General features: G+C 41.8%; 1 protein-coding gene across 4 annotated transcripts in view; it reads right to left on the reverse strand.

Annotated features, from left to right (window-relative positions):
- Positions 1–25337, reverse strand: part of RALY (RALY heterogeneous nuclear ribonucleoprotein) — a 201088-nt gene that overhangs the window by 41773 nt on the left and 133978 nt on the right. For 3 of the 4 annotated variants that reach the window (XM_056547935.1, XM_056547934.1, XM_056547932.1), the window contains exon 3: positions 1626–1895. In XM_056547935.1, coding sequence (XP_056403910.1) covers positions 1626–1881 — 256 coding nt within the window. In that variant the 5' untranslated portion in view covers positions 1882–1895. Of the gene's footprint in view, positions 1–1625; positions 1896–18194; positions 18381–25337 lie in introns of those variants that run through there. The other variant, XM_056547933.1, reaches the window with a different exon arrangement.

Genomic DNA, 25337 nt, shown 5'->3' on the forward strand with positions numbered 1-25337 from the left:
GCTACCAGGAGACAGGTCAGTACATCAGGAGACGTGGAGGAGGCAACAACCCAGCATCAGGACCGCTACCTCCGCCTTTGTGCAAGGAGGAGCAGGAGGAGCACTGCCAGAGCCCTGCAAAATGACCTCCAGCAGGCCACAAATGTGCATGTGTCCACTCAAACGGTCAGAAACAGACTCCATGAGGGTGGTATGAGGGCCCGACGTCCACAGGTAGGGGTTGTGCTTACAGCCCAACACCGTGCAGGACGTTTGGCATTTGCCAGAGAACACCAAGATTGGTAAATTCACCACTGGCGCCCTGTGCTCTTCACAGATGAATGCAGGTTCACACTGAGCACATGTGACAGACGTGACAGAGTCTAGAGACGCTGTGGAGAATGTTCTGCTGCCTGCAACATCCTCCAGCATGACTGCTTTGGTGGTGAGTCAGTAATGGTGTGTGTGGCATTTCTTTGGGGGGCCGCACAGCCCTCCATGTGCTTGCCAGAGGTAGCCTGACTGCCATTAGGTACCGAGATGAGATCCTCAGACCCCTTGTGAGACCATATGCTGGTGCAGTTGGCCCTGGGTTCCTCTTAATACAAAACAATGCTAGACCTCATGTGGCTGGAGTGTGTCAGCAGTTCCTACAAGAGGAAGGCATTGATGCTATGGACTGGCCACCCGTTCCCCTGAATCTGATTGAGCACATCTGGGACGTCTCGCTCCATCCACCACAGACTGTCCAGGAGTTGGCGGATGCTTTAGTCCAGGTCTGGGAGGACATCCATCAGGAGACCATCCTCCACCTCATCAGGATCATGCCCAGGCGTTGTAGGGAGGTCATACGGGCACGTGGAGGCCACACACACTACTGAGCCTCATTGGGACTTGTATTAAGGACATTACATAAAGTTGGATCAGCCTGTAGTGGAGTTTTCCACTGGGATTTTGAGTGTGACTCCATATCCAGACCTCCAGGGGTGGATGATTTCCATTGATAATTTTTGTGTGATTTTGTTGTCAGCGCATTCAACTATGTAAAGAGGAAAGGATTTCATACGATTAGTTCATTCATTCAGATCTAGGATGTCATCAGTGTTTGACCAAATAGCAATTTTTAAAGCAAATTTTTCAGTTGATACCTCACTGGTGGAATTATAGGTTCTCTGAATAATGTGAATGCCAATCCATGCCGTGCCACGACACCAGAAAAGAACAAGAAGGTGGAGACTCATAAGGGACATCAGGGGAGAGTGACTGCCAACACTGAGCTGAGAAACAGTGACATAGAGAATAGGGTACAGTCTTTCCAAACGAGGGTGCCTCCAGCCTTGATTTACCTATTAGGGATAGTGTAGATCATCTGGAGGAGGCAGACAAGCCTTTGGTTGTTTGGGCATGCTAAGAGTTATAGTTGGGCTACAGCTGGAGGCATACTAATAGGAAAAACTGACTTAGAGAATAGGGTTATGCCTAAAAATACTGATCAGAATACTGACTATAATACAGTGTTTTTCAACCAGGATGCCACCAGCCTTGATTTACCTTTTAGGGACAGTCTGAATCCTCTGGAGGAGGCAGACAAGCCTTTGGCTGTCCGGGCATACTGGAGATTTGAAATTTTGTCAGATTTTACCTACCTAGTGTTTGTCCAGCCAGTACCCGTCCGTTCTCCCCCAGGACGGCGCCCCGTGCGTGCCGCTCATTCAAGTACTGTACAAAAGCGTATCCTTTGTGCACCGAGCAGCCGACAACCCGCCCGTATTTGGAGAAGATGGACTCTACATCGCTCTTCTTCACCACGGCTGTGTTCAGGTTACCAATGAAGACTCTTGAATTCAGGGACTTGGGGTCATTCTTGTTGGTGATGTTGCTCGTAGCAGCTTTCAGGGACATTTTCTCCCCGGAGACTGAAAATATAAAGAAAGAAGGAAGGGGTTAAGTGCGGAGCAGTAGAGTGAAGGGTTAAGTGGTGAGCAGCAGAGTGAAGGGTTAAGTGCGGAGCAGCGGACTGAAGGTCCTGATGTCAATGACGATGAATTATTTCTCATACAGACAGTAACAATAACTAGAGTCTCCAACGTCTACAGCTTTGGGTGAAAACCTTCACTAAATGAGTCTGACATCCGGCTGAATGTTATCACAACCATATAAAGTTATCACAACCATATAAAGTTATCACAACCATATAAAGTTATCACAACCATATAAAGTTATCACAACCATATAAAGTTATCAAAACCATATAAAGAACTTACAACCATATAAAGAACTCACAACCATATAAAGTTATCAAAACCATATAAAGAACTCACAACCATATAAAGTTATCACAACCATATAAAGTTATCACAACCATATAAAGTTATCACAACCATATAAAGTTATCACAACCATATAAAGTTATCACAACCATATAAAGTTATCACAACCATATAAAGTTATCACAACCATATAAAGTTATCAAAACCATATAAAGAACTTACAACCATATAAAGAACTCACAACCATATAAAGTTATCAAAACCATATAAAGAACTCACAACCATATAAAGTTATCACAACCATATAAAGTTATCAAAACCATATAAAGAACTCACAACCATAGAAAGAACTCACAACCATATAAAGAACTCACAACCATATAAAGTTATCACAACCATATAAAGTTATCAAAACCATATAAAGTTATCACAACCATATAAAGTTATCACAACCATATAAAGTTATCACAACCATATAAAGAACTCACAACCATATAAAGTTATCACAACCATATAAAGTTATCACAACCATATAAAGAACTCACAACCATATAAAGAACTCACAACCATATAAAGAACTCACAACCATATAAAGTTATCACAACCATATAAAGAACTCACAACCATATAAAGAACTCACAACCATATAAAGTTATCACAACCATATAAAGTTATCACAACCATATAAAGTTATCACAACCATATAAAGAACTCACAACCATATAAAGAACTCACAACCATATAAAGTTATCACAACCATATAAAGAACTCACAACCATAGAAAGAACTCACAACCATATAAAGTTATCACAACCATATAAAGTTATCACAACCATATAAAGTTATCAAAACCATATAAAGTTATCACAACCATATAAAGTTATCACAACCATATAAAGAACTCACAACCATATAAAGTTATCACAACCATATAAAGTTATCACAACCATATAAAGAACTCACAACCATATAAAGTTATCACAACCATATAAAGTTATCACAACCATATAAAGAACTCACAACCATATAAAGTTATCACAACCATATAAAGTTATCACAACCATATAAAGTTATCAAAACCATATAAAGTTATCACAACCATATAAAGTTATCACAACCATATAAAGAACTCACAACCATATAAAGAACTCACAACCATATAAAGTTATCACAACCATATACATTTATCACAACCATATAAAGAACTCACAACCATATAAAGAACTCACAACCATATAAAGTTATCACAACCATATAAAGTTATCACAACCATATAAAGAACTCACAACCATATAAAGAACTCACAACCATATAAAGTTATCACAACCATATAAAGAACTCACAACCATATAAAGAACTCACAACCATATAAAGTTATCACAACCATATAAAGTTATCACAACCATATAAAGTTATCACAACCATATAAAGAACTCACAACCATATAAAGTTATCACAACCATATAAAGAACTCACAACCATATAAAGAACTCACAACCATATAAAGTTATCACAACCATATAAAGTTATCACAACCATATAAAGAACTTACAACCATATAAAGAACTCACAACCATATAAAGTTATCACAACCATATAAAGTTATCACAACCATATAAAGAACTCACAACCATATAAAGTTATCACAACCATATAAAGTTATCACAACCATATAAAGAACTCACAACCATATAAAGTTATCACAACCATATAAAGAACTCACAACCATATAAAGAACTCACAACCATATAAAGTTATAAAAACCATATAAAGTTATCACAACCATATATAGAACTCACAACCATATATAGAACTCACAACCATATAAAGAACTCACAACCATATAAAGTTATCACAACCATATAAAGTTATCACAACCATATAAAGAACTCACAACCATATAAAGTTATCACAACCATATAAAGTTATCACAACCATATAAAGAACTCACAACCATATAAAGTTATCACAACCATATAAAGAACTCACAACCATATAAAGAACTCACAACCATATAAAGTTATAAAAACCATATAAAGTTATCACAACCATATATAGAACTCACAACCATATATAGAACTCACAACCATATAAAGAACTCACAACCATATAAAGTTATCACAACCATATAAAGTTATCACAACCATATAAAGAACTCACAACCATATAAAGTTATCACAACCATATAAAGTTATCACAACCATATAAAGAACTCACAACCATATAAAGTTATCACAACCATATAAAGTTATCACAACCATATAAAGAACTCACAACCATATAAAGTTATCACAACCATATAAAGAACTCACAACCATATAAAGTTATCACAACCATATAAAGAACTCACAACCATATAAAGTTATCACAACCATATAAAGTTATCACAACCATATAAACTTATCACAACCATATAAAGAACTCACAACCATATAAAGAACTCACAACCATATGAAGTTATCACAACCATATAAAGTTATCACAACCATATAAAGTTATCACAACCATATAAAGTTATCACAACCATGTAAAGAACTCACAACCATATAAAGTTATCACAGCCATATAAAGTTATCACAACCATATAAAGTTATCACAACCATATAAAGTTATCACAACCATATAAAGTTATCACAACCATATAAAGTTATCACAACCATATAAAGAACTCACAACCATATAAAGTTATCACAACCATATAAAGAACTCACAACCATATAAAGTTATCACAACCATATAAAGAACTCACAACCATGTAAAGAACTCACAACCATATAAAGTTATCACAACCATATAAAGAACTCACAACCATATAAAGAACTCACAACCATATAAAGAACTCACAACCATAGAAAGTTATCACAACCATATAAAGTTATCACAACCATATAAAGTTATCACAACCATGTAAAGAACTCACAACCATATAAAGAACTCACAACCATATAAAGTTATCACAACCATATAAAGAACTCACAACCATATAAAGTTATCACAACCATATAAAGAACTCACAACCATATAAAGTTATCACAACCATATATAGAACTCACAACCATATAAAGAACTCACAACCATATAAAGAATTCACAACCATATAAATATATTTTTCTTTCCCATGTTGTGCATCCCTATTCGTACACCACCATCTGTTTTTTATGTCGAACAGCTGCATCCATACATAGATCATTACTGTAACTAGGTCATGTGATCACAAATCTGACTCACAGAAAGCAAGTGGTTAGTCCTAGGTCAGCTGACTTCCTGTGAACTACAGGATGACATGATCACCTATCAGATCACTCCTGACAGTTCACAGACCCCTTCCCACCAGCTCTATCTGTATACTGCTGCTTTCTCTATGGAATCAGGATATATAGTAGTTATTCACCTCCCCTTCAGCTCTATCTATATACTGCTGTTGCTATCCTTATGGGATCAGGATATATAGTAGTTATACACCTCCCCTCCAGGTCTATCTGTATACTGCTGCTATCTCTATGGGATCAGGATATATAGTAGCTATACACCTCCCCTCCAGGTCTATCTGTATACTGCTGCTATCTCTATGGGATCAGGATATATAGTAGTTATACACCTCCCCTCCAGGTCTATCTGTATACTGCTGCTATCTTTTTGGGATCAGGATATATGGTAGTCATATACTTTCCCTCCAGCTCTATCTGTATACTGCTGCTGATATCCTTATGGGATCAGGATATATAGTAGTTATACACCTCCCCTCCAGGTCTATCTGTATACTGCTGCTATCTCTATGGGATCAGGATATATAGTAGTTATACACCTCCCCCCAGCTCTGTCTGTATACTGCTGCTATCTCTATGGGATCAGGATATATAGTAGTTATACACCCCCCCTCCAGCTCTATCTGTATACTGCTGCTTTCTCTATGGGATCAGGATATATATTAGTTATTAACCTCCCCTTCAGCTCTATCTATATACTGCTGTTGCTATCCTTATGGGATCAGGATATATAGTAGTTATACACCTCCCCTCCAGGTCTATCTGTATACTGCTGCTATCTCTATGGGATCAGAATATATAGTAGTCATACACCTCCCCCCAGCTCTATCTATATACTGCTGCTGCTATCTCTATGGGATCAGGATATATAGTAGTTATACACCTCCCCTCCAGGTCTATCTGTATACTGCTGCTATCTTTATGGGATCAGGATATATGGTAGTCATATACTTTCCCTCCAGCTCTATCTGTATACTGCTGCTGATATCCTTATGGGATCAGGATATATAGTAGTTATACAGCTCCCCTCCAGCTCTATCTGTATACTGCTGCTATCTCTATGGGATCAGAATATATAGTAGTTATACACCTCCTCTCCAGCTCTATCTGTATACTGCTGCTATCTTTATGGAATCAGGATATATAGTAGTTATAAACCTCTCCTCCAGCTTTATCTGTATACTGCTGCTGCTATTGCTATGAGATCAGGATATATAGTAGTTATACACCTCCCCTCCAGCTCTATCTGTATACTGCTGCTATCTTTATGGGATAAGGATATATGGTAGTCATATACTTTCCCTCCAGCTCTATCCGTATACTCCTGCTGCTATCTCTATGGGATCAGGATATATAGTAGTTATATACTTCCTTTCCATTTCTATCTGTATACTACTGCTGCTATCTATATGGGATCAGGATATATAGTAGTTATACACCTCCTCTCCAGCTCTGTCTGTATACTACTGCTGCTATCTCTATATCAGGATATATAGTAGTTATACTCCTCCCCTCCAGCTCTATCTGTATACTGCTGCTATATCTATGGGATCAGGATAAATAGTAGTTATACCCCTCCCCTCCAACTCTATCTTTATACTGCTGCTATCTCTATTGGATCAGGATATATAGTAGTTATACACCTCCCCTCCAGCTCTATCTGTATACTGCTGCTATCTCTATTGGATCAGGATATATAGTAGTTATACACCTCCCCTCCAGCTCTATCTGTATACTGCTGCTGCTAACTCTATGGGATCAGGATATATAGTAGTTATACACCTCCCCTCCAGCTCTATCTGTATACTTCTGCTATCTCTATTGGATCAGGATATATAGTAGTTATACACCTCCCCTCCAGCTCTATCTGTATACTGCTGCTGCTAACTCTATATCAGGATATATAGTAGCGATAAACCTCTCCTCCAGCTCTATCTGTATACTGCTGCTGCTATCTCTATGGGATCAGGATAAATAGTAGTTATACCCCTCCCCTCCAACTCTATCTTTATACTGCTGCTATCTCTATTGGATCAGGATATATAGTAGTTATACACCTCCCCTCCAGCTCTATCTGTATACTGCTGCTATCTCTATTGGATCAGGATATATAGTAGTTATACACCTCCCCTCCAGCTCTATCTGTATACTGATGCTGCTAACTCTATGGGATCAGGATATATAGTAGTTATACACCTCCCCTCCAGCTCTATCTGTATACTGCTGCTATCTCTATTGGATCAGGATATATAGTAGTTATACACCTGCCCTCCAGCTCTATCTGTATACTGCTGCTATCTCTATTGGATCAGGATATATAGTAGTTATACACCTCCACTCCAGCTCTATCTGTATACTGCTGCTATCTCTATTGGATCAGGATATATAGTAGTTATACACCTCCCCTCCAGCTCTATCTGTATACTGCTGCTATCTCTATTGGATCAGGATATATAGTAGTGTTTTTTTGCTACATTTCTCCAGTTTTTCTGTGATTTTCCTACAATTGCTGCCAGAACAATTGAGCAAATCTTCATAAAACACCTCAATTGTAATTATAGGCCAAATCACTTTCACCGTACCCGTACTCCAGTACCCGTAGCTTAATTAGATGACCAGGTGCAGTGATCAAACTCTACCCCCTCACTCTGCAAAGCCAGATGATTCATGAGAAATGTAGGCAGCATTAGAAAATGTTTGTGATGAAATTGCAATCAGTATGGCTGAAAACCCAAGAACCTCTTGCAAAACTATAACTCCCAGCATGTCTGGACAGCCAAAGGCTGTCCGGACATGCTGGGAGTTGTAGTTTTGCAACAGCTGGAGGCACTCTGGTTGAGAAACACCAGAATAAAAAATAATTTGCGCACCTATACCAGGCATGGCTTTGGTAGAGTAAAATAAAAACAAATGAATATCCTCCAAAAACAGCACCACACCTGTACAACATGGCTTCATTCACTCCAATGGAGCTGAGCTGCAATACCACACACAACCTGAGACCAGGGTGGTGCTGTTTTTTGAAGAAATCGACTCTGTTTTTCTAATCCTACAAATATGGTGCGGCGGCAGGATAAACTTTTAAAGTCCCCACTACTCCGCCAAAAGTCCCATGCAAGTCTATGGAACCATCGTCAATTTTGTAGACCGCATGATTTTGCAGCCGAAAGTCCCATGCAAGTCTATGGGACTATCACCATATTCATAGACCGCTCGCTTTAGCAGCTAAAAGTCCAATGCAAGTCTATGGGACTATTGCCCATTTTGTAGACCGTGCGCTTTAGCAGCCTAAAGTCTCATGCAAGTCTATAGCACTATCACCAATTTCGTAGACTGTGTGCCTTAGCACCCGAAAGTCCCATGCAAGTCTATGGAACTATTGGCAATTTTGTAGACTGTGCTCGTTAACAGCCGAAAGTCCTATGCAAGTCTATGGGACTATCACCAACTTTGTAGATCACTCGCATTGGTAGTCAAAAGTCCCATGCAAATCTATGAGACGATTGCCCATTTCATAGGTCACTCACTTTAACAGCCAAAATTCCCATGCAAGTCTATGGGACTATCCCCAATTTCTTAGAGTACTTGCATTAGCAGCTGAAAGTCCCATGCAACCCTATGGCACTATCGCCGATTTTGGTGACCGCACACTTTAGTAGCCAAAAGCCCCATGCAAGTTTATCAGACTAGTGCCAGTTTTATAGACTGCACGCTTTAACAGCTGAAAGTCCCATGCAAGTCTATGGGACTATCGCCAGTTTCTTAGACCACGTGCTTTAGCAGCTGAAAGTCCTATGCAAGTCTATGGAACTATGAACACTCTTGTAGACCATTCACATTAGAAGCCGAAAGCTCCATGCAAGTATATGGGACTATCGCCAGTTTTGTAGACTGTGCGCTTTAGCAGTCAAAAGTCCCACACAAGTCCATGAGACTATGGCCAATTTTGTAGACCGTGCGCATTAGCAGCCAAAAGTCCTATGCACGTCTATGGGACTATGGCCAGTTTTGTAGACCGTGTGCTTTAGCAGCCAAAAGTCCCATGCAAGTCTATGGGACCATGGCCAATTTCGTAGACTGCTCGTATTATGCAAGTCCTATGCAAGTCTATGGGACTATGGCCAATTTTGTAGACCGTGCGCATTAGCAGCCAAAAGTCCTGTGCAAGTTTATGGGACTATGGCCAATTATGTAGACAGTGCGCTATAGCAGCCGAAAGTTACACGATTTGCAGAACCCTCTTTGACTTTAATGGGAGTTGCGCAAAGGGGGGGGGGGGGGGGGGGTAGGTTTACGAGCTAAGCTGTTTACATAAGTCCAGGAGCCCGCTGGTCTACACCATTTGTGTAACTTCCATCGAGGTCAATGGTAGTTACGCAAATTGCCATAAACACGTTACAGATTAGTGCCAGGTCCCCGATAATTTCGCTCCCGATAAAATTGACAACCGGAATTCAAATTCAGTAAATAGTACAAATCCTCAACGCGCACGTGATGTGGCCCGCGACTATTTCTTTCAACCGTATTCCATGTCGGTACGATTGTCGCGCCGTGTTCATATGTTCATCTTTCCCTGTAACAGAAAAGCAAATCGGAGAGATGTCACTTCTACTCTGCCGCATGGCTGCTCCCATTGTTTATAAAGCGATGACTGGGAATGGAAATAAACATGTCATCCTCTTGGGCTCGTACAAGACAATTAGCGAGATGTTTTTAGGAGATTGAATTATCCCGCATCGCTACGCGCACACGGAGATGGATAAACCCCAGGAACTGATTGAAACAGAAAAGTTCCTAAAAAGTCTCATTGGTGGGTGGTTGGGTGGTGGCGGTGGTGGGGGGAGAGTAATAAGTCTACATACAGATCACACCACTGGCCCAGTGGCCTAGCCAAATGGTGGACCACCATTGGATGCAAAACTACAACGTCTAGCATGCCCGGACAGCCAACGGCTGTCCGGGCATGCTAGACGTTGTAGTTTTGCCACGTCTGACGGTCTACCTTTTGGTCAACGAGGCCTACCAGATCCTGGGCCAGTGAGATATCTGTTCGCAGACCTACCACAGTCACCCCTTATTGTTGCAACCAGGCCCCGGTTGCCGCTATCTCCTTCCTGCCTGTGCTCTGTTTTTCCACCTGTCTGTTGAGTACGCCCAAGCTCCCTGGTTCTTTTACCGCGGTGGTGCCGGTAAGCTACCGGGACTGTTTTTATTTTATTTTAGATGCCGCAATCAACTTTGATTGCAGCGTCTAAAGGGGTTAATGCCAGGCATCATCACCAGGATTGGTAATGTCCAGTATTAGCCATGGGACCCTGCGTCATAGAAGGGGAGCGGGACGAGGGCGTACAGGTGCGCCCTTCATCCTTAAAAGGGTACTCCATCCCCTAGAAATCTTATCCCCTGTCTGCGACACCCCAGACATCCAGTGCAAGGAGTTAACTTCGCTCCGTGTCGGATGACTGGCGAAGTGGAGCGGAGGCTCGTGATGTCACGGCCACGCCCCTCTCGTGACGTCACAGCCACGCCTTCTCAATGCAAGTCTATGGGAGGGGGCATGACGGTCGTCACGCCTCCTCCCATAGACTTGCATTGAGGGGGCTTGGCCATGATGTCATGAGCGGGGTGTGGTCATGACGTCACGAGTCTCCGGCGCTGAACCAGATGCTCTAAACGAACGCCGGGTGCAGCAGGAAGATCGCGGTGGTCCCCATTGGCGGGACCCCCGCGATCAGACACCTTATCCCCTATCCTTTGGATCATGGATAAGATGTCTAGGGGCGGAGTACCCCTCAAGGATAACCGGATCTCTACAGAAAGAGGTAAAGAAACGGGGGCTAGCATTTGAGAGAAGATATTCCAAGGGCTCAATGGCAGAAGAACACTGGGCATCAGTCGCCTCTGATCGTGGTCCAGGAACACACGACAAAACGGGAAACTGGGAATCGGGGATGCGCAAAAGGAGTTGTGTCTAGAGTTCTACCACTGCCGGTGTGCGTCCAGATTACTCATCAAATAGGCTTCTTACAAACGTAGGGCAATGAGGCTGCTTTTAATGACGGAATGATGATGTCACGTGATCACATGACTGCTGTACAATGCAATATATATATACAATTTACGTGTTTTAAGAATCTTTTGGGTGATGTCCTTTTCTAATTTAACATTTTACAATCTATATATTAAAGTGGTACTCCCCCGGAAAACAAATTTTTTTTTTTTGTTAAATCAACTGGTGCCAGAAAGTTAAACAAATTTGTAAATGACTTCTATTTAAAAATCTTAATCCTTCCAGTACTTATCAGCTGCTGTATGCTCCGCAGGAAGTTGTGTAGTTCTTTCCAGTCTGACCACAGTGCTCTCTGCTGACACCTCTGTCCATGTCAGGAACTGTCCAGAGCAAGAGCAAATCCCCCCATAGCAAACCTATCCTGCTCTGGACAGTTCCTGACATGGACAGAGGTGGCAGCAGAGAGCACTGTGGTCAGACTGGAAAGAACTACACAACTTCCTGTGGAGCATAGAGCAGCTGATAAGTACTGGAAGGATTAAGATTTTTAAATAGAAGTCATTTACAAATCTGTTTGACTTTCTGGCACCAGTCGATTAAAATTTTTTTTTTCCACCGGAGTACCCCTTTAATCAGGAAAGTGCTGGAAGAGCAAAATCTGTATAATGTTTAGGAAAGAGAAACAAATGTCGGTGGTCTCCAAAATGTGGACCTCCAGATGTTGCAAAACTACAACTCCCAGCATGCCCGGACAGCCAACGGCTGTCCGGGCATGCTGGGAGTTGTAGTTTTGCAACATCTGGAGGTATACAGTTTGGAGACCACAGAGAAATTTTTTCTATTCTAAGGGTATGTTCACACGGGCGAAATTTTTTGCGGGTTTTCTGCTGCGTATTTGAAAGTGGGCGGGCTCTTCTCGGCTGTCCGCAGCAGATTTTCCGCAGCGTAAATTACGCTGCGGAAAATCCGCCGCAAGCCCCATTGAAGTCAGTAGGGACTGCGGCGGATTTTCTGCAGCGTAAATTCCGCCGCGGAAAATCTGCTGCGGACAGCCGAGAAGAGCCCGCCCACTTTCAAATACGCAAAAAAAAATCCGCTTGTGTGAACGTACCCTAAGAAAGAAGATTACGATTTTTTAATAGAAGTAATTTACAAATCTGTTTAACTTTCTGGTACCAGTTGATTTAAGAAAAAAAAAAAAAAAATATATATATATATATATATATATATATATATATATATAATAATTTCCACTGGAGTACCCCTTTAATTCATATTGGAAATTCAGGAAGCCGAACGTATGACAAATCCCCTTTATTTTGAGATAAACACGTTTTCTTTTTATCGTGTAATGGATTGCATTATATATTTTATTTATTTCTTTTTTACTAATTGTATCAATTACGGAAATAAAATGAACCCATTGACCTGGGAATACATTGGCTGTTGTTCCCCGGAGCCCGTGACAACCTTGTCATGACCGCGTTCTGCTTCTGACGGAAATTAAAACGGTTACAATGAGCAATTTATTAAAGGAGAAAGGAAGGCAAATGATTAGATTTCGGGCTCAGTCTGGATGTGTCAGTCATCAATTAGGCAGAAAAAACACTCAGTGAACTGATGGCTTGTTAAATGGAAATCATTTCCTGACAAGAGGCAAAGCTTTTAGAAATGTTTTATTAAATCACCCAATTATGGGATCCGGGCTGATGAATGAGAGACAGTGATCTGTGCCGCGCGCGCCCGCAGTGTATCCGCAGTCTGAGAGGAGGAGAACACGGCGTCACGCGCCCTGCGTACATATGGGACCAGTGGTCTTCGAGACGGAACGCTAATGTATGTATGTTTTCCTTTAAAGGGGTAAAACTTATTTTTTTTCTTTTTAAATTAACTGGTGCCAGAAAGTTAAACAGATTTGTAAATAACTTCTATTAAAAAATCTTAATCCTTCCAGTACTTATTAGCTGCTGAATACTACAGAGGAAATGCTTTTCTTTTTAGAACACAGTGCTCTCTGCTGACATCTCTGTCCATTTTAAGAACTGTCCAGAGTAGGAGAAAATCCCCATAGCAAACATATACTGCTCTGGACAGTTCCTAAAATGGACAGAGGTGTCAGCAGAGAACACTGTGGTCTTAATCCTTCCATTACTTATTAGCTGCTTAATCCTACAGAGGAAAATTCTTTTCTTTTTGGAACACAGAGCTCTCTGCTGACACCTCTGTCCATTTTAAGAACTGTCCAGAGTAGGAGAAAATCCCCATAGCAAACATAGGCTGCTCTGGACAGTTCCTAAAATGGACAGAGGTGTCAGCAGAGAGCACTGTGGTCTTAATCCTTCCAGCACTTATTAGCTGCTGAATACTACAGAGGAAATTCTTTTCTTTTTTGGAACACAGTGCTCTCTGCTGACATCATGACCACAGTGCTCTCTGCTGACATCTCTGTCCATTTTAAGAACTGTCCAGAGTAGGAGAAAATCCCCATAGCAAACATATGCTGCTCTGGACAGTTCCTAAAATGGACAGAGATGTCAGCAGAGAGCACTGTGCTCGTGATGTCAGCAGAGAGCACTGTGTTCCAAAAATAAAATAATTTCCTCTGCAGTATTCAGCAGCTAATAAGTCCTGGAAGGATTAAGATTTTTTAATCAAAGTAATTTACAAATCGGTTTAACTTTCTGGCAACAGTTGATTTAAAAAAAATAAAAATTAAATAAAAATTTTCCACCGGAGTACCCCTTTAAATGGGCCCTTGACATGTTGTAGAGACAGATTTAAAAGTTTTGATTGGTCGGGGTCTGAACTGCTCGCTAGAATGAGGCGGGAGAAGAGTGCGCTAACAAGACAAACTCACAATGTAAGTCCATGGGATCGTCTCATGAGCCTCTCCCCGCTCGTTCTAGTGATCAATCAGGGTCTCAGACCCTTTTTTTTTTTCGATTCTTTTTTTCAAGTACTCGATACCAATTACTGATACTTTCTTTTATGTCATGTGACAGCTGAGATGGCTTTAGACTTAAAGGGGTACTCTGCCTCTAGACCCTTAGGATGGGGATGAGATGTCTCGGCTGCGGCACCCAAGACATCCGGTGCACGGAGCGAACTTCGCTCCGTGTCTGATGATTGGCAATGTGTGACTTGCATTGAGGGGGCGTGGCTGTGACGTCACGAGCGGGCCATGGCCGTGACGTCATGAGCCTCAGGTGCTGAACCCGACGCTCTAAACGAACGCCGGGTGTAGTACAGAGATCGTGGGGGTCCCAAGCGACAGGACCCCCACGATCAGACATCTTATCCCTTATCCTTTGGATAAAGGATACAATGTCTAGGGGTGGAGTACACCTTTAAATAAAAGTCAAGCCCCCACTGATAATTAAGATTAAGATATGGCCCCAGTAGGTAGGTAGGGTATCCTCCTATTAGGATGAAGCCTCCAGTAGGTGAGTAGGTAGGGAATCCCCCTCCTATTAGGTAGAATCCTGAAGTAGGTAGGTAGGGAAACCCCCAATATTAGGTTGAAGCCTCCAGTAGTTAGGAAATCCCCGTATTAGTGTCAAGTTGATTAAAATGATTCTGATTGTTGATCAATATATATATATATATATATATATATATATATATATATATATATTAATACTTATATATTTATATGCCATTTCTAATGCTGAAAAAAGATATTTGTTACCTACTCTTAAACTATACACCATGTTCCTGATCTTGCTATCTACTCGTGACTAAGATTGAAACCTTGGAAGATGAGACGAGCAGAGACTAAATATTTGAGGAAGATACGGATCCGGGTTTTTTTCAGTCTCAGAGTGAAAAGAGCCGCATGAGTGAACTTTGACAGAGAAAGAAATAGATGCCTAAAATATGCTAATATACACAGAGATAAAGCTCAAATAACCAATCAAAATGTAACATGCTGATTTTGACATCATAACTAAACCTCCTCCTTTGTCAAATATAAAAACCAAATGTACTTCCTGAATTAAACAGAACTCCTTGGGCAGCGCCTTAGTGAGTATGCTGAGAAGGGAGATACTATACCAACATCCTGTCTGGTGTGAATCCCTTGCGCCGGCCCTCAGCATATGCAGCAGCGGTCACTCATATTTTAATGCCTCACCTCAAGCCATCCCTGACATTAGTAGCCCCCCCAGAAGATAGGTAGGTAATGATTCCTACCATTTAGGTAGAATCCCAAAGTAGTTAGGTAGGGAACCCCCACTTTTAGGTATAGGCACCAGTAGGTAGGAAACCCCATATCAGGTAGAAACTCAAAGTAAAATAAGTAATTGGGTGGGTACACACTAAATCAAAGGATAGCTTGCTTAGACCGAGGAACTGAGATGCACTTTACCCTAGGTGCCAACTGGATAAACAATCATATAAAAGGGGTTTCAGACCTCAAAGTGTAAGGCGGGGTAAAGGTGGAAGCGGGTGACGTAACCGGGACAGACTGTTTCACGCTTTCACATTGCTTCTTCAAGCCGGAATGCAACCAGGACAGACTGTTTTACTCTTTCACAGCGCTTCTTCAAGCAGGTATGCGACCAGGTCGCATACCGGCTTGAAGAAGCGCTGTGAAAGCGTGAAACAGTCTGTCCCGGTTAAACAGCGCTTTACCGGCTGGTCGCATACCGGCTTGAAGAAGCGTTGTGAAAGCGTGAAACAGTCTGTCCTGGTCGCATACCGGCTTAAAGAAGCGCTGTGAAAGTGTGAAACAGTCTGTCCTGGTCGTATACCGGCTTGAAGAAGCAATGTGAAAGCGTGAAACAGTGTGTCCTGGTCGCATACCGGCTTAAAGAAGCGCTGTGAAAGCATGAAACAGTCTGTCCTGGTCTCATACCTGCTTGAAGAAGCGCTGTGAAAGCGTGAAACAGTCTGTCCTGGTCGCATACCGGCATGAAGAAGCTCTGTGAAAGCGTAAAGTCTGTCCCGGTTACGTCCCCCGCCTCCACCACTGCACCTGTTTGTCACGACTGGAATGCTTCAATAAAGCTTCATTGAAGGGTGAGTGCTATCCTGTCTTCTTTACTTACTTAAAATATTTTACCCTAACTTACTTATTTTACCCTAACTTACACTACATTGCTATTATCCTATATAGGTTTAATAATTATATACTGTATTTTTTATACTGTAAGTTCATTTGCATTATCTGTATCATATATATAACTGGATCTGCAGTACGGGCCCCCCTCAGACCCCAGTCCATTTATGATAACCTTCTAAATATATCTTCAACCAATAAACCCGTATTTTTAGATTAACCAGCTCCATTTTATCATCATTTCATATGATATTTCTATTATTCATTTATTATTAGTTTAGTACCTTTTTGCTTACACCTTGAGGTCTGAAACCCCATTTTTTATGAAACTCCAAGTAGTCAGGTATGTAGGGAACCTCCTATAAAGTAGTTCCCCCCAATAAGGGTACGTTCAGACGAGCGGACATACAGCGTATTTTACGCTATGGATCCGCCGCTGAAGGACCTCTGTATGCTGCCTTTACATGTGCCTGCTCGGAGCGGTAATACGCCACCAGATGCAGACACACTGAATCAATGTGCGAGTCGCTGCGCATGCGCCATGTTCTCGCACACATCGCGGCCGCTCCCCCTGCTCTATGAGCTAGGCCGAGAGCTGCCACGATGTGCGAGTATACTGCTCATTAGTGTAGAGCACGAATATTCGTAATGCAAATTTTTATCGCGAATATCGCCAGTTTTGCGAATATTTTAAATATAGTGCTATATATTGGTAATGACAAATATTCGTTTTTTTCTGGGGTTTTTTCACATGCGATTTTTTATGAGAATTTTCTATTTTCTTTTTTTTTCACATACGAATTATTATGCGAATTTTCCATGCGAATTTTCACATGGAAAAAAAAGGGAATGAACATAGCGAATATGCGAATGTCGCAAACATAGGACGAATAATTGTCAATATATTATATTCGAATATGGCCCCTGCTGCTCATCACTACTGATCATGCGCCCGGCGACTCGCACATTGCAGTGCCGCTCCGAGCAGGCACATGTAAAGGCAGCATACAGAGGTCCTTCAGCGGCGAATCGGCAGCGAAACACGCGCTGTAAATCCACTCGTCTGAACGTACCCTTAGTCTCCTCCAAAAAAGAATAAAATAAAAAATCCTACTCACCTTCCCTCCGCTCCCGCCTTGAGGCCTCTACATCCTCCACTCCCTCAGTGGTGCAGGACCTTCTCCTGACATCATTGTGTGTCAGGTCCTGCACCACTCCGGTAGCGGAGGTGACGGGGAGGGATTTCTATTATTTTTATGGTCCACGGGTATCGGGACATCCCCAGTATTCAGCTAAAAAATATTGTTTTCTTATCGTATCCGTGATTTGCGCATCTGTCCATCCTCTACGCTCGGGGTTTATGTATTTTCCGCGCGTTTTCTATCGTCGTTCATTTCCATAGCTTTTTTAATTTAAATACATTTTGCGTATATTCACGTCTGCGTTCCTGAACCTCAGCGCATCATCAAAGTGTTTATAGCGGGAAGGGAAAATGTTAACCCAATGATGTGTAACTCTGCGCTTATCTGGGCTACGGGCTATATAACGTCTCATTGCGCCATAATGGCGTAATACGGTACGGATACCCCACCGCTGATGACTATATTTACCTTTGTCCTATTACCGTAGTAAAAACGCATAAAGTGCGCGGTTATTATATGTTTTCTCCGGGTTAAGTACACAGCATGGGTCTGTCGAAAAATCACATTACTGCCGCTCGTCTTTTTCGGAATCCGACGCTTTCTGGAAAGCCAAAAGGTTCAGCTTAACCTTCGCTCCGATCTTCACTTCAAAACAAATATCGTAGACTACACAATCCCGGTCCCATTAACTAATAATAGGGCTGACTCACGGTTCCCATGGTAACTGGATCTCCATGGTGGAGTGAGGCCTACAGGCTTCATCTGTTTCCACGGCGACAGAAATGAGCCTTGTCACTTTTTTTCTTTTTTTTTGCGGTGTAGTTTTGTGGTGATTTCGCGCCGTAATTAATAGACAAGATAATTTTGGTAATTACACTTAAACCCATACGGCTTAATTATACGATACGCCTTACAGAAAGCGAGATGTCGCCCCTGACAGGTATAATAATTCTATTATACCATTATATTATATTTAGCGCGGGTCCCGTCATGATCCGTATGCCTCGGGGACTTTGTGTTTTACAGAATTTGCTGCAGGTTCAGCATTTCCACTACTGGAAAAAAAGACGAAAATTTCCGGAGACTCCTTTGGGGTCTGATGAATTCCGGGGAGCATCTTTTGGCGTCTATTTGGCCGGAATCCATCCGTATCAAAAAGACTCTTCCCTGCATTTTGTGATTCACTCACAAAAAAAAAAAAGTAGACTTCAAGGTATTGGTTTATTGGTGACATAGGTCAGTGGTCTCCAACCTGCGGACCTCCAGATGTTGCAAAACTACAACTCCCAGCATGCCCGGACAGCCAACGGCTGTCCGGGCATGCTGGGAGTTGTAGTTTGGCAACATCTGGAGGTCCGCAGGTTGGAGACCACTGTTATAGGTCATTGTATACTGTTAGTCAGTGTCAGGAATAGTGGTCGGGGATCGTCATATTCTCCCAAGGTACCTATTATATGTAGCCACCATGTTTCAGAAGGCGCATATCTCATCAAGAGATTTGGGAAGTGCAGGAAAGAGTTAAATCTTTCTCCTAGAATCCTATTTTTTGAGCAATGGATTGGCAGCGGGGCCTTTCATTTCATTTCCTGGGCCACGCCAGGTTTTCTGACGAGCCCAGATCAGCACAGGTGCTGAAGACAGCAGGTTACTGGTTGTCAAAACTAGTAACCTGCCGTATACTGTCTAGTAACCTGCTGTATACTGTCAGTCAGTGTCAGGAATGGTGGACGGGGATCGTAATATTCTCCCAAGGTACCTATTATATGTAGCCACCATGTTTCAGAAGGCGCATATCTCATCAAGAGATTTGGGAAGTTCAGGAAAGAGTTGAATCTCTGGAAAAATAGAATATCCTATTTTTGAGCAATGGATTGGCAGCGGGGCCTTTCATTTCATTTCCTGGGCCACGCCAGGTTTTCTGATGAGCCCAGATCAGCACAGGTGCTGAAGACAGCAGGTTACTGGTTGTCAAAACTAGTAACCTGCTGTATACTGTATAGTAACCTGCTGTATACTGTCAGTCAGTGTCAGGAATGGTGGACGGGGATCGTAATATTCTCCCAAGGTACCTATCATACGTAGCCACCATGTTTCAGAAGGCGCATATCTCATCAAGAGATTTGGGAAGTTCAGGAAAGAGTTGAATCTCTGGAAAAATAGAATATCCTATTTTTGAGCAATGGATCGGCAGCAGGGCCTTTCATTTCATTTCCTGGGCCACGCCAGGTTTTCTGACGAGCCCTGATCAGCACAGGTGCTGAAGACAGCAGGTTACTGGTTGTCAAAACTAGTAACCTGCTTTATACTGTCTAGTAATCTGCTGTATACTGTTAGTCAGTGTCAGGAACTTGGTCGGGGATCGTCATATTCTCCCAAGGTACCTATTATATGTAGCCACCATGTTTCAGAAGGAGCACATCTCATCAAGAGATTTGGGAAGTTCAGGAAAGAGTTAAATCTTTCTCTTAGAATCCTATTTTTGAGCAATGGATTGGCAGCGGGGCCTTTCATTTCATTTTCTGGGCCACGGCAGGTTTTCTGACGAGCCCTGATCAGCACAGGTGCTGAAGACATTAGGTTACTGGTTGTCAAAACTAGCTAAATGTTAGTCTGCTAGAAAGGACCCTTACCCTCAGATGGGAGTTGTACTCCAGTCTTCAGCCAAAAAACCTGAACTTTGTGACCAGTGCCCGTGGTGTGAGGTAACAACTTTTTATGTATTATTATTTATTTTACACTTTTTAAGTCACTATAAGGGACCATTATATGCAAATATAATATTGCACAGTGTGCCAGGCTGTGTCATAGGTATTACCATCCGGCAGCAGAAGGATTGTAAGGGGACCTCCGCCACCATTTAACTCATCGTACCCCTGCTATTGCTCTGCGGGGGTCTGATGAGCACTACCAACCCACCTGCAACTGTATTTAATTTTTAGATGCCATGGTCAGCACTGATCACAACATCTAAAGTGTTAATGATGGGCAGCGGAGGGATCGTCAATACTGATAGTAGTCAACACTTAAAGGGGTACTCTGCCCCTGGACATCTTATTCCCTATCAAAAGGATAGGGAATAAGATGACTGATTGCCGGGGTCCGGCAGCCGAGGTCATGGCGCCACGCTCCCTCCATTCATGTCTATAGGAAGGAGGTGTGATGGCTGTTGTCACGCCCCCTCCCGTAGACATGAAAAGAGGGGGTGTGGCTTGATGTCACGACCACGGCCGCCCGAACCCAGCGTTCTGAACATGAATGTCAGAGCTCTGGGGTGCTGGATAGGAAATCGCTGATGTCCCAGCGGCTGGACCCCCGATGATCAGACATCTTATCACATACTTTGAATAGGAGATAAGATGCCCAGGGGCGGAGTACCCCTTTAAGGCTCCTGGTGTGTTAAAGGGGTACTCCACTGGAAACATTTTTTTTTTTTTAAATCAACTGATGACAGAAAGTTAAACAGATTTGTAAATTACTTCTATTAAAAAATCTTAATCCTTCTAGTACTTATAAGCTTTTGTATGCTCCACCGATAGTTCTTTTCTTTTATAACTTCCTTTTTTGTCTGACCACAGTGCTCTCTGCTGACACCTCTGTCCATGTCAGGAACCGTCCAGAGCAGCATAGGTTTGCTATGGGGATTTGCTACTACTCTGGACAGCTCATAAAATGGACAGAGGTGTCAGCAGAGAGCACTGTGGTCAGACAGAAAGGAAATTCAAAAAGAAATGAACTTCCTGTGGAGCATCCAGCAGCTGATAAGTACTGGAAGGATTAAGATTTTTTAATAGAAGTCATTAACAAATCTGTTTACCATTCTGTCATCAGTTGATTAAAAAATATATATATATTTTCCAGCGGAGTACCCCTTTAAGTCCCAAATGGCAAGGGCATCTGTAGCCAGTAGCGCCACGTGTAAGAGCGCTCTTAAAAAGTTATAAAAAAAACACAGCTGATTTCTTCCAAAAACAGCGCCACCCCTGTATTCTGGTTGTGTGCGGTATTGCAGCTGAGTTCAATAGAAGTGGATGGAGCCAAGCCGTAATACCACATACATCCTGAAGACAGGGGCGGCGCTGTTTTTTGAAGACTTCCGCTCTTACTCCTGGCAATACTGTCCGCAGATGCCGCTCGTGATCACCAATTGCAGACGGTACCAGGTGGTTATCACTGCGGGCACCAATTCTTGAAATTTAATTATAATTGTGGGCCGTCCCCGAATTTGACACTGCCAGGTACCGCCTGCAATTAGGTGGTGCCACCGCATGTAAGAGCGCCCCCAACTCTACAACAAGTGAATTAGATCAATTTAAACCAGTCTTAGACCTGATCAGCAGGATTGGTAGAATGCGGTAATAAAAGAAACAATAAAAGAAACAAAAATGGTAAAATTAAGTGATCAATAATAATCTATAGTAACAGTATCTAAAATGTGGGGCAATAAAACGTGCCTGCCCAAAAATCTCCTTCTAATACTATTGATAATTAAACATGCAATAAAATTAGCATTTTTAGCACGCAATAAAACGCGCGCAATTATTAAGCAATTATGCCAGCGATAATAGTCCGCAATTACCGTAAATGAACGTTACATAAAATTACAACCTAAAATTGGTATTAAATTGTTGTACAATAAACAATGAGTAACGACAATAAAAAATATTTAATAGTTTCCATACTGATCGATAAAATCACCCTTAATAAAGTAAGAAAAAAATGCCTCCAGCTGTTGCAAAACTACAACTCCCAGCATGCCCGGACAGCCTTTGGCTGTCCGGGCATGCTGGTAGTTGTAGTTTTGCAACAGCTGGAGGCAGTTTTTATTACTTTATTAAGTAATTGGTAATAAATGAATTGGTATTAAATTGTTGTACAATAAACAACGAATAACGACAATATTAAATGTTAAATAGTTTCCATACTGATCGATAAAATCACCATTAATAAAGTAAGAAAAAAATGCCTCCAGCTGTTGCAAAACTACAACTCCCAGCATGCCTGGACAGCCTTTGGCTGTCCGGGCATGCTGGTAGTTGTAGTTTTGCAACAGCTGGAGGCAGTTTTTATTACTTTATTAAGTAATTGGTAATAAATGAATTGATATTAAATTGTTGTACAATAAACAACGAATAACGACAATAAAAACGGTTAAATAGTTTCCATACTGATCGATAAAATCACCATTAATAAAGTAAGAAAAAAATGCCTCCAGCTGTTGCAAAACTACAACTCCCAGCATTATTACGGTAAGTAATTGGTATTAAATGAATTGGTATTAAATTGTTGTACAATAAACAATAAATAACGACAATATTAAATGTTAAATAGTTTCCATACTGATCGATAAAATCACCATTAATAAAGTAAGAAAAAACTGCCTCCAGCTGTCGCAAAACTACAACTCCCAGCATTATCGAGTAATTGGTATTAAATGAATCGGTATTAAATTGTTGTACAATAAACATTGAATAATGACAATAAAAAAATACGTTAAATAATTTCCATACTGATCGATAAAATCACCATTAATAAAGTAAGAAAAACTGCCTCCAGCTGTTGCAAAAAAAAACTACAACTCCCAGCATGCCGGGCATGCTGGTAGTTGTAGATGTGCAACAACTGGAGGCACCCTGGTTAGGAACTGTTGGCCTGTGGGATTGTCTGTCGCCAGCATGGAAAGTGGTTAGAGAAGTGCTCAGCCGCACGATTCTGTCCAAAGGCTTGTCTGCCTCATCCAGAGGATCCGCACTGTCCCTGAAAGGTAAATCACCATCTCATCTCCCAGCATTATTGAGTAATTGGTATTAAATGAATTGGTATTAAATTGTTGTACAATAAACAATAAATAACGACAATATTAAATGTTAAATAGTTTCCATACTGATCGATTAAATCACCATTAATAAAGTAATAAAAAACTGCCTCCAGCTGTTGCAAAACTACAACTCCCAGCATTATTACGGTAAGTAATTGGTATTAAATTAATTGGTATTAAATTGTTGTACAATAAACAATCAATAACGACAATAAAAAAAAACGTTAAATAGTTTCCATACTGATCGATAAAATCACCATTAATAAAGTAAGAAAAAAATGCCTCCAGCTGTTGCAAAAAAAACTACAACACCCAGCACACCGGGCAAGCTGGGAGTTGTGGATGAGCAACAGCTGGAGGCACCCTGGTTAGGAACTGTTGGCCTGTGGGATTGTCTGTCGCCAGCACAGAAAGTAGGTAGAGAAGTGCTCAGCTGCACGCTTCTTTCCAAAGGCTTGTCTGCCTCCTCTAGAGGATCCGCACTGTCCCTGAAAGGTAAAATCACCATCTCAGAAGCCTTTGGCTGCCCGGGCATTCTGGGTGTAGTTTTGCAGCAGCTGGAGGCACCCTGGTCAGTATATTTAGAAAAAAAAAACAGGAGTAGAACAAAAACAGAAAAATTCTTGGTTTACTCTGAAAGGAGATATATGATGTACAAAAACGTACCCCCTATGCGCATTTATAGATCGCGGGTGGTGGTCCGACCACTGGGACTCCTCGTGATCTCATGTTCGGGCCTTGGGAATGGGGCGTGTTGACCCCCGCCCGAAGCGGCTGCTGACACCCGCCCCCTCCATATATCTCTATGGGAGAGCTGTTTGGCTATCTTCGGCTCTCCCATAGAGATATATGGAGGGGGGCAGCGACCACATCATGCGGGGGTCGACACGCTCTGTTCCCAGGTAGAGCCAGGGCCCTGTACAGGAGATGAAAATTACAATTTTGGGGACACGTCCCCAAGGACTGCCCTAAACTAGAGACTGCTTAACTAAATTATTAAAACTTAACTTTTATTACAACCACTTAATTATAAAGTGCTTTTGGTACCATAGTGAAAAAATGTTAAAAAGTCCGGTCATCCACTGTGTGACTACAACATAGGTCAAAATTGCCCATATGTCTTGTGATCAGTGTCACAGTGGGAAGGTCTAGTTAAGCCAGACAGTGTCGCCACCGCTGACTAGAGAAACCCCCACCCTGTTCAAATCTTGCTATTGTGTCACTAGGATGCCGATTTATAAAAACATTATAGCCCCTCCTGCTGACGTTTCGCCAGTGTACCCTGGCTTTTTCAAAGAAGTGTGGTCCTCACTTCTTTGAAAAAGCCAGGGTACACAATAAATAACAGACTTCTTCCATAGTGTCACGCCATCCTCAGGTTGTGTGCGATATTACAACTTGGCTTTATTCACTTCAATAGAACTGAGCTGCAATACCGCATACAACCTGAGGACAAAGGTGGTGCTAACCGATTGTACACAACAAGTATGGTCCTGTACACGACCGATTTCTATAGAACCTCCTTGCATCAAAATAATATACCGTATTTTTCGCCCTATAGGACGCACCGGCGTATAAGACGCACCTAATTTTTAGGGGCAAAATCTAAAAAAATAAAGATTTTGAACCCAATAGTGGTCTTCAACCTGCGGACCTCCAGATGTTGCAAAACTACAACTCCCAGCATGCCCGGACAGCCAACGGCTGTCCGGGCATGCTGGGAGTTGTAGTTTTGCAACATCTGGAGGTCCGCAGATTGAAGACCACTGCATAGGAGGTAATACTCACGTGTCCCC

This window comes from Hyla sarda, chromosome 12 (genome assembly GCF_029499605.1).
Source record: "Hyla sarda isolate aHylSar1 chromosome 12, aHylSar1.hap1, whole genome shotgun sequence".
Lineage (NCBI taxonomy): Eukaryota > Metazoa > Chordata > Amphibia > Anura > Hylidae > Hyla > Hyla sarda.